The sequence below is a fragment of the Crinia signifera genome, chromosome 12, assembly GCF_055691185.1.
Source record: "Crinia signifera chromosome 12, ASM5569118v1, whole genome shotgun sequence".
NCBI lineage: Eukaryota > Metazoa > Chordata > Amphibia > Anura > Myobatrachidae > Crinia > Crinia signifera.
Window position 1 is genome coordinate 14,607,973 of NC_139228.1, and position 10,498 is coordinate 14,618,470.

At 49.3% G+C, this 10,498-nt stretch overlaps 1 protein-coding gene across 1 annotated transcript; it reads left to right on the forward strand.

Annotated features, from left to right (window-relative positions):
• The first annotated feature begins 1,967 nt into the window (after positions 1-1,967).
• SF3B4 (splicing factor 3b subunit 4) lies at positions 1,968-7,993 on the forward strand. The gene is made up of 6 exons (XM_083166249.1): positions 1,968-2,127; positions 3,454-3,582; positions 4,305-4,841; positions 6,450-6,620; positions 7,165-7,299; positions 7,475-7,993. The coding sequence occupies exons 1-6, from the start codon at positions 2,094-2,096 to the stop codon at positions 7,642-7,644; spliced, it is 1,176 nt and encodes a 391-aa protein (XP_083022375.1). The 5' UTR covers positions 1,968-2,093; the 3' UTR covers positions 7,645-7,993.
• Positions 7,994-10,498: the final 2,505 nt, after the last annotated feature.

The window sequence follows — 10,498 nt, forward strand, 5'->3', positions numbered from 1 at the left end:
TGGCCTCATGGAAAGGAGACATCTCTTCACAAAAAAGGGGCGTGGTATTACACATTATACCACATGTCGTAATGCCCATTACACATTGTGCCACACATCTTGATGCCCATTACATACTATATAACAAACCATAACGCCCACATAAATTCTGCTTACCTACATGCTCATTGCTAGGGGGTTCTTTCTTGATGCCAGGGGCTTCATCATGCTCGATGCCAAGGGGGCTTCATGTTTGATGCCAAGGGGGCTTTATGTTTGATGCCAAGGGGGCTTCATGCTTGTAGCCAAGGGCTTGTTGCCAAGAGGGAGTGCATTGTGCGTTGCCAAGGGGGAGTTAAATGCTCATTGTAGAGGGGGGGGGGGGCATAGAAATTGCTCATTGCCAAGGGGGGAGTTAAATGCTCATAAATGCTCATTGCAAAGGGGGGGGCTGATTGCTCATTGCCAAGGGAGGGAGAAATAGCTGTTTGTCAAGGGGGAGGGAATTGCTCGTTACCAAGGGGGAGCCGCCGGAAACACACAATTGAAAGAAATGACAGCCAGGCAGAGAGAGCTGTCTGCGCGCTGCCCTGCCGTATAGCCAAAACAGTGGCAGCAGCCTGGTCCGTTGCTATTTTCAATTCTCCCACTGGATAGCCGCGAGCCAATCAGGAGTGGCTGCCGGACCACGAGCTCCTATTGGCTCACGGCAGTCCAGACTAGGGAGAATTGATAATAGCGATGGACCAGGCTGCTGCCGCTGCTTTGACTATACGGCAGAGACTAGATCCAGCAGGGCAGCACACAGACAGCTCTCTCTGGGTGGGATGTATTAATATACATCGCCGCCCTTCGCCTGCCAGCCGCCGCGATGCTACCGCATATGTACTAACATATGCGGCTAGCATCGGGTTGCGGTGACGGAGACCCCCGCGTTACCTGTAATGTGGTATGCGGGGTCTCCGTCACATCCCGGCAGCTGGCAGTGTCTCCCTGTGTCTCATCCTCCCCCCTGCAGCCAGATGTCCTCCCGGCTGTGACACCTGCTGGGGGAGGAGGAGACAATGAGGACGGGAGGGGGGGCGCACGGACAGCGGACAGCGGACAGAGGGTGGCGATACCCTGCCCGGCAGAGACGGGGCGGACGGCTAATGGTAAATAGGAAAATGCGGTAAAACCCCTGTTTTACCGCATTTTCCCTTTAGTACATACCGCCCTTTGCCCGGCTGTCAATTCTTTAAAAACTGGTACATTCGGTAAAGGTTTAATTTGCCGGTACAGATCGTTAAAAAACGGTACTGTACCGGCATGCGCACAGCGTCTATTCAGCGCCGACGAGCGGCGAAAATGGGGCGTGGCCGGAGTTTGCTTCATCCCGTGAGGCCACGCCCCTTTTGTCGAGGCCGCACCCCCTTTTCGGGAGCGCGCGCTGCTTAGCCGCGCGAACGTCCCGACCGAAAGTTGGGAGGCATGATATACACATGTGCAAACCCCCGAAGCAAACGCCTTCCGTGAGTTTCACAATTGCTGGGGCATTCGCTCCAGGATGGGCGGGCGGGGTTGATAGTGGGGACCTCCCAGAGTTTCATGGGCTTGCCCTTTAAAAACGGTGGACACCCCCTAAGAAACGCTGGGCGTACCCCTGTGCATACCCCTGTGAACACAGGTGTGTCGATGCCTGCTCCGAATTCGGCCATCTCCAGCCAGCAAAGGGAAAAAAATACTAATTTGATTACTTTTCTTCTGTGGGACCGCCAGCAAGCGGATGTGCGCACAATCAGTCACAACCATATGACTTCTACTAAATGGTCTAATATGTTCTAAAAGTGAAAAGTTGGGATCTTGCCCATAGTAACCAATCAGATTCTAGCTGTCATTTCATACATTTTAGAACCTTTAATTTACCCTTGTGGCAATATTTATTATGTACTGTGCGGAGATTGTGCGCGTTAATAAAGTTCTGTTGGTGGGTTAAAAAAAAAAACAAAAAACAACCCTGTGGCGAATGGTAACGAAAGAACGGCAGAAGTAGTGGAACTGAGAAGCGGAAGTGCACGGAAGTAAGGGCGGAAGTGACGCTGCGGTGGTGGCTGGACGGCGCGAGGTGAAAGAAGATGGCTGCTGGGCCGATCTCTGAGCGGAATCAGGGTGAGAGAGCGTGTTATATAGAGCTGCGTACCGGTGGTGGGATGTGTAGTCGGCCAGCAGAGGCTCTCAGCCCGGTGTGGTGCACGACTCCCAGCATGCACTGCACTACATGGATTCAATAGTGATACATACTGTACATGTACACTACTGAGTTTGTTATGTTATACTCAGGGCTCGCTATAGCAATGGTATTGTATCTGGCTGTGATACTATTAGACCAGGCAATTCCAAACTATGACCCTCCAGTTGTTGTAAAACTGCAAGTCCCATCATGCATTGCCACAGTTTTGCTATTGAGGAATGCTAAAACTATGGCAAGGCATGCTGGGATGTGTAGTTTCACAACAGCTGGAGGTCCACAGTTTGGGCATGCCTGTATTAGATGGACTGTACCAAACATCACTTACCAGCCCAGCGGTGCCTCCTTCCTCCGCTGTGTGGTTACTGTTATAATGGTAGTACCAACCATCACTAGCCCGGCGGCGCCTCCTTCCTCCCCTGTGCGGTTACTGTTATACTGGGGTTCCAACCATCACTTACCTGCCCAGTGGTGCATTCTTCCTACGCTGTGTGGTTACTCTATAATGGTAGTACCAACCATCACTAGCCCGGCGGCGCCTCCTTCCTCCCCTGTGCGGTTACGGTTATACTGGGGTACCAACCATCACTAGCCCGGCGGCTCCTCCTTCCTCCGCTGTGTGGTTACTGTTATAATGGTAGTACCAACCATCACTAGCCCGGCGGCGCCTCCTTCCTCCGCTGTGCGGTTACTGTTATACTGGGGTACCAACCATCACCAGCCCGATGGTGTCTCCTTACTCCACTGTGCAGTTACTGTTGTACTGGTGGTACCAACCATCCCCTACCAGCCCAGTGGTGCCTCCTTTCTCTGCCGTGTGGTTACTGTTATACTGGCTGTACCTATCACTAACAAGCCCAGCGGTGCCTCCTTCCTTTGCCGTGCAATTACTGTTAAACTGGCAGCAGTTACCAGCGTAGCGGTGGGTCCCTCCTCCACCGGGTGGTTATTCTTATACTGGCAGCACTTACCAGTCCCACTGTGCCTCCCTCCTCTGCTGTACGGTTACTGTCCCTGTATCTCGCTGTGATACTATTTATACCGGCTGTATCAGCCATCACTTACCAGCCCAGCGGTGCCTCCCTTACTGTCCTTGTATCTTGCTGTGATACTACTATACCAGTATCTTACATCATTTACCAACTTGGTGAGGTCAGTAGGTGTATTTTGGATTTTCAGTTGTAGAAGAAAGCTTTATATTAGGCAATGTGTTACCTATGCAGCAACCTTTCCCTGTTCTTCCCTAGATGCCACGGTCTATGTCGGAGGTCTGGATGAGAAGGTCAGCGAGCCGCTGCTGTGGGAGCTGTTCTTACAAGCCGGGCCCGTGGTGAACACGCACATGCCCAAAGACAGGGTAACGGGTCAACACCAAGGTGAGAGGGACTGCACTGCTACCCTGAGACCCCCCGCTAACCATTGATAACATTGGGGTAGATGTACAAAGCAGTGGGAAGGGAAGAGAAGTGAGCCAGAGGAGAAGTGGTCCATGGCAGCCAATCAGCACTGAAGTACCGTGTAATTTGCAGAGTATAACATTTATACAGAGCAGCTGATTGGTTGCCATGGGCCACTTTTCCTATGGCTCACTTCTCCCTTATCATTTCTTCATACTGTTCATCTAACCCATTGTCTTTTATTCAGGCGCGCCTGGACATTGGCCTTAATGGGTGTCCCCTACGTTTCTCTAGCACAGGGGTAGCCAACTCCAGTCCTTAGGAAGGACAGTTAACATTTTCCAGGTCTCCTTTCAGAATCACAAGTGAAGTAATTAGCTCCACCTGTGGATCTTTTAAAATGTGTCAGTGAGTAATGAGTGCACCTGGAAAATGGGAACTGTTGGTGGCTCTCGAGGACTGGAGTTGGCTACCCCGCTCTAGCACTTGCTTTTGAGTAGAAGACGGAGCTATATCAAACGGTCTAAAGATAAAAATGGTGTAGTCTCCCTTAGCAACCAATCGGCTACTAATTACTAAGCACGGTAGGAAATCACAGAATCTGATTGATTGTTATGGCCAACGTTCCCCTTAATCTCTTTCCATGGTTTCATACATCTCTGATGCTAATACTGGCTGTTCATGTGTCTCCTCTCCACCAGGTTATGGCTTTGTGGAGTTCCTCAGTGAGGAAGATGCAGACTACGCCATTAAGATTATGAACATGATAAAACTGTATGGGAAGCCCATCAGAGTAAATAAAGCCTCAGCCCACAACAAGAACTTGGATGTCGGAGCAAATATATTCATTGGCAACCTGGACCCTGAGATTGATGAGAAGCTTTTATACGACACCTTCAGCGCGTTCGGGGTGATCTTACAAACCCCCAAGATCATGCGAGATCCAGACACGGGGAACTCCAAGGGCTACGCTTTCATCAACTTTGCCAGCTTCGATGCATCCGATGCAGCCATCGAGGCCATGAACGGACAGTATTTATGTAACAGGCCGATCACCGTGTCCTACGCCTTTAAGAAGGACTCCAAGGGTGAGCGGCACGGATCCGCGGCAGAGAGGCTGCTGGCTGCGCAGAACCCACTTTCCCAGGCCGACAGGCCTCACCAGCTCTTCGCAGACGCCCCTCCTCCTCCCAACGTCCCCGCTGTCATCACTTCCTTAACCAGTGCGGTTGCTGCAGGTGAGTAGATGTGTACGGAGCTGGTTGTATGTTGAGCTAGACTTTGTCAGAGGCAGGGTCCAGCTCCAACTGGTGTGAGTGGAAACCATGCTGTTGCCTGTAACCAATCGCACCAATTTCTCCTTGTACCGGTTTTGACGACTTATTGTAGATCACAGGTACTCAAACAGTGCATGTATTGCAGGTCTCCTCTCAGGATCACAGGTGAAATAAATAGCTCCACCTGTGGGCCTTTTAAAATGTGTCAATGAGCAATAACTACCCCTGTGCACCTGTCGGGTGACCTGGAAACCATAAGGACCGAGTTTGAGAACCCCTGTTCTGAGGATGAGATACGGTCCTTGGATCGACCGGGTCCTTGGATCGACCGGGTCATTAGGTTGACATGGGTTAGGTCGACATGGGGGTTTTCACATTTTTTTTGTTATGAGCCGACAGGCGGTATTGTATGCCCTAACATCCACTAGGGCGTGGTGGGAGAATGAAATAGTGTGTCGACATTCGGGTAAAAAAAAATGGGGGAAAAACCCCCATGTCGACATTTTGGCCGACTACCTAATGACCATGACAACCTAAACCATGTCGACCTAGACTCATGTTGATCTTCCAGCATGTCGACCTAGACTCATGTCGACCTAATGTGTCGGACCTAATGACTGTGGACCAACATTGTGGTGACCTAATGATCCACACCCCTGAGGATACATTTTTTGGAGCGTCCTTTAAGTGATTGAGATGAGTCCAGAATTCCCACCTTAACCCTGCGCATGCTGCATCGTCTGATGTGGGGCTCCGTGTTCTGCCTGATTGGCAGGATCTTACCGCCGGGGTCTCAGGAAGGGTGGATTTTATTTTCTGCTTCAGGTTCTTGTGTAGTTTCATGGCGCTGTGCTACTCCCGGGTTGTACACTCGCCAAACTAACTTAACTCCATACCAACGTGGATAGTTCATACCCCCACTATCCACGTTGGCATGGAGTTGACTTTAGATAGCATGGCGAGCCACCGAGCCCGCAGCGTGGGCGAGCGAAGCGAGCCCCGCAAGGGGACTAAGACGCACGGCGCTATGCTGGCGCCGTGAAACTACACAAGTACCCTGCTTCATCTTTAACCAGTGATTGCCAAACCTGGTCCTCAAGTCACCCAAACAGTCCAGGTTGTATGGATATCCCTGCTTGTGCATGGATGATATAGGTATTAAGTCACCTGTATCTAAGAATGGGTATCTTTAAAAAGATAGCTGGCGTAAGGTGCTTAGAAATAGTTACTTCAAATGGTGCTTTCTAAAGGTTTTTTGGTTTTTCTCCACCTGTTTTATGTCCCATGTCTGTATGAGTTTCTCAATAAGGAAAACAAGAAATAAAATTGCGCCTGGCGCAATTTTATTTCTCATTTTTCCTTTTTTGGGTGTCCTTAAAACCTGGACTGTTGGGGTGATTTAAGGACCACATTTGGGAGCCATTGGATTAAAGACAGACCGCAGGTCCGTATACCCGTGCTAACCAGCAGTATATTCATTGTGCAACCCCAGCGGGTTGTATATACATTGGGGGGTTATTTTCCTTACATTGTCTGCTGCTTATACATGTGTGTTCTTTCCCTTTACAGGCATGCCTGCCTTTCCTCCAGTCCCTCCACCTGGGGCAATGCCGCCTGGGATGCCCCCCAACATGCCTCCACCTCCGATGTCTCCAGTCAATGCAGCCGGACAGGCCGGCGCTGGAGGTGGCGGACATCCGCAAGTGCCGCTCCCTTTCCAGTCTGGGGCTATGCATCCTGGTGAGTAATATGTCGTACAGGCGTAATCAGGGGGAAACACAAACTTCAATGCTTGTCAGATAGATCATGGGGAAAGCTATACAGACAAGGGATTATCCTCATGGGAAGGGCAGACTGACAGGGTTAGGGTTATTAGTTTGGGCTAATAGTGTAAGGAGAGGAGGGTGGAAGGCCCTGCGTGTGAGAGCCTACAGACCAGCGATCTGTGAATCACCCTGTATCGCCGCTGCTTTCCCCAGTGTATGCCGCTGTGTGCGCTCTGTGTATCACCCTGTATGTTCTGCCGCTGTTTCCCCCTGATCTAGAACGATGTGTGCGCTCTGTATCGTCACTGAGTGCTGCTGCTGTTTCCACTGGAGTATGAAGCTGTGTGTTCTGTATATCACCCTGTATGTGCTGCCGCCATTTCCTCCGATCTATAACGATGTGTGTGTGCTGCCGCTGGTTCCCCTGGTGTATGACGCTGTGTGCGCTCTGTATCACACTATACTGTATGTGCTGCCGCTGTTTCCCCTCTGATCTATGACGCTGTATGTTCCCACAGGTATGCAGATGCAGGTTCCACATCACGCCATGGGGCCTTCGCCGAATCAGATGGTGGCACGTCCACATGGTATGGCCCATCCAGGCCCCCCTCCGATGGGCATGCCTCCAAGAGCACCTCCATTTGGAGCAATGGGTAGGTTACACGATACCATCTGGTTACTCTTGTGTCCATAAGACTTGTGCTTCGTACAGCTATGTATGTATAGAATGAAGCGTCTGGTGGTAGGCTTCCTTCGCGGATGTATTGGCTGTGGTGTGTGCCCTGTGACATGTGCCGCTTTCTCACATGTTTGTTTCTTTTTCCCTAGGACATCCTGCCATGCCTCCTGGGATGAGGCCACCACCTCTGATGCCACCACACGGGTACAACGGCCCACCCAGGCCTCCACCCTACGGTTACCAGCGTGGCCCCCTGCCTCCTCCACGCCCCGCTCCTCCACGTCCCCCAGCACCCATGAGGCTACCGATGTCACAGTGAGCCGGCTAGATTTTCCATCGCTGCGCACCATGCCATATTTCTGTATAGGTCTGCCCCATGGAGTCCGTACGACAGCTAAGGGAGCCTCTCTAGAGTTCGGTATGGTTTGGCAATGTGTAGATACGAAGACTTTTTTTATTTTATTTTTTTACATCTCCACATGAGCGTGACCATTAAACCCCCAGTGAGATCAGCTCCGTAAACAGAACGGCAATCCCACTTCTGTTCCATGCGTTCGGTTCTCTAAAGACGCTCACAGCAGGATTATTTACAACAACTTTTTTTTAAATATCTGTTTAATGTAAGACGTCTTTGTAAATGGTAGATTGTAATAAATGACTAAAATGTCTGCCCGTCTGTGTTTTACATGAGTACACGTGTTCTGTGCAAAGTATCCACATGATTCCAGAGTTTCTATGATCTGGCAAAGCGTGTGGTGTAATACGGTAATTAAACTGGTTTGTATTGGAGTGTAAGCTACTGTTCTCTGTTACCAGCTATGATTGCGAGAAGTGGCACATTGGGATTTCAGAAAGAGGTCAAATTGGGATTTCATATTTGCAGATTTAATACTAATATTCTCAAATATAATCTGGAAATGTTACTGTACCGTGTACTTTGCATAAGATCAGTCGCTGTTTTATATAACGTTCTGGTTTTCGATAAATTATACTTATAAGCGGTTTCCTTTGCATAGAATCTCTGCAATCTACAGGTCGCAGTGATGTACTGTATAGACTTTGGTAAAACATTCTGCCTGGTGGCCAAATCCTGTTCCTGTATGTATTGTAGGGCCACTTTTTAGTCAAAGGGGGGTATTCAATGCTGCAGCGAGCGGCCGGCGAGGGGGTTAAACAGCGAGGATTGCTGAAAACCAGCGATCCTCGCTGTTTAACCCCCGCGCCGGCCGCTCGCTCTATTCAACGTTCTGGGGAAATCCTCGCCGTCACAGGACGGCGAGAATTCCCCAAAACAGCGAGACCCGCGGCTACTGCAGAAAACTCGCAGTTTTTAGCCGCAGGTCTCGCTGATTCTGGAGCCGCATCCGCCAATTCTCCCTCGCTCAAAAAAACGGAGCGAGGGGGAATTGGCATATGCGGAGGGTGTGTTGAATACTGTCAGGGTGAGTGGTGACAGCGAGCAGGAAGCTCTGCTCACTGTCACCACTCGCAAACAGCATTGAATACCATGTTCGCCCCCCGCTGAACATGCAGTCTTTGATTTGACTAGTTAAGACGGCAGAGTATATCATTAATGACTTGCAGGAGTGTGCATCATAAACGAGAGTTCGTACACACTAGACCATATCAAAGCAATCTAGTTATTGTGCATACAGTTTACGATATACAGTATCTTATACTGTGTACACACCTTTTAAGGTGTAAAAATGGGTAATGCTGTTCCAAAAGTGACTTATGGAGAAACCTTATTCATTTTAAAACCCAGGTAAACATTCTTCCATGTCCTGGACACTTGTGGTATGGTAAAGGTAATGTACCGTCAGAGGCTTAAGGCAAATTCTGCAGTTTAATTAAAATTATTCAACCGTTCGGGTGTAATGTTTTTTGTAGGTATGCTCATCGTTGTTAGACAATGTGTAGGCCGACATGGCTAAAGGGTGGACACAAGCAAATGGTTGACCTAGTGTTAATTTTAGCCCTCCCCATCTTTGAAAACCCCTGCAGTTCCTCTTCCCTGCCTGGGGTGTTGCTGTCTGCTGTAGTGCTTCTAGCACAGTGTAGTCTGTATATCAGCACTGATATGTAAACCAGACGTGCGCTAGAAACACCACACCAGACAGTGACACCCCAGGCAGGAAAGTGGAACTGCATGGGTTTTCAAAGATGGCGGGTGCTAGAATGAACACCAGTTGACCTATGAAAAGATTGATGTGTTTTTTTTTTTGTTTTTTTACATCCCTGTGCACTTTGGGAGCAGTAAGGTGTAGCAATCGCAGTGGAGCCACACCCGAGTCTATACACTGTTTCTGAACACTTGTTCATGAAGGTAACCTTTAACATGTGATACCCCTTTCAAACCCCAAATGCAGGGCCACACCGGGACTTTGAAACGGTTCAGTCCCGGTGCGTCCCTGCATTTTGGTCTGTTCAGACCAAATGATATTGCCGATTCACTGGTGTCATCGGGGGCGGGGGAGGAGGCAGCGGTTACAGCTCGCACTGCTCCAAGCACTGCCTCCTCCATTGCTGTGAATGGGAAATGGGTCGCTCAACCAGATAAACCCATTCACACCGCAAAGCAACACTGCAACGAACCAGTAAGAACCGGTCTCTTTTTCTACCGGTTCGTATTGCCGTGTTGCGTTTGCGGGACCCGGTAACATCGCACCAATTAAAAAGAAACTGTCATGAAGCCGGTAATTAGGTGCGATGTGAGAGGGCTGTGAGTGATGTGTGTTCTGTCACTGACCGATTAAATGTCTATTAGAGGTTCTCTGGGTAGAATCACTAAGGACTTGGTATTCTCTTGACAGGATAACTTTGGTTTTTGTGTGTTTTTTTTTTTTTTTTTTATTATTCCTTATCTACTGCCTGAAATTGCCTGTTGAAATTTCAGAAACACACTGGGGGAAATTATTAAGGTGAGACTTCTATTTCACATTGCTAAGCCATTCGCAGGCCTGCGTTTCAGTCTGGCGGTGCGGTGTATACCTGAATGTTGGGCTGTGTGACAAGGGTCTGATATACCTAATAGATTGTAAGCTTGCAGCAGGGCCCTCTAACCTCCAAGTCTGTCTGTTACCCAGTTTGTTTTATCACTGTCTACTGTTGTAAAGCACAATGGAATCTGCTGCGCTATATAAGAAACTGCAAATAAATAAATAATTTAGGCC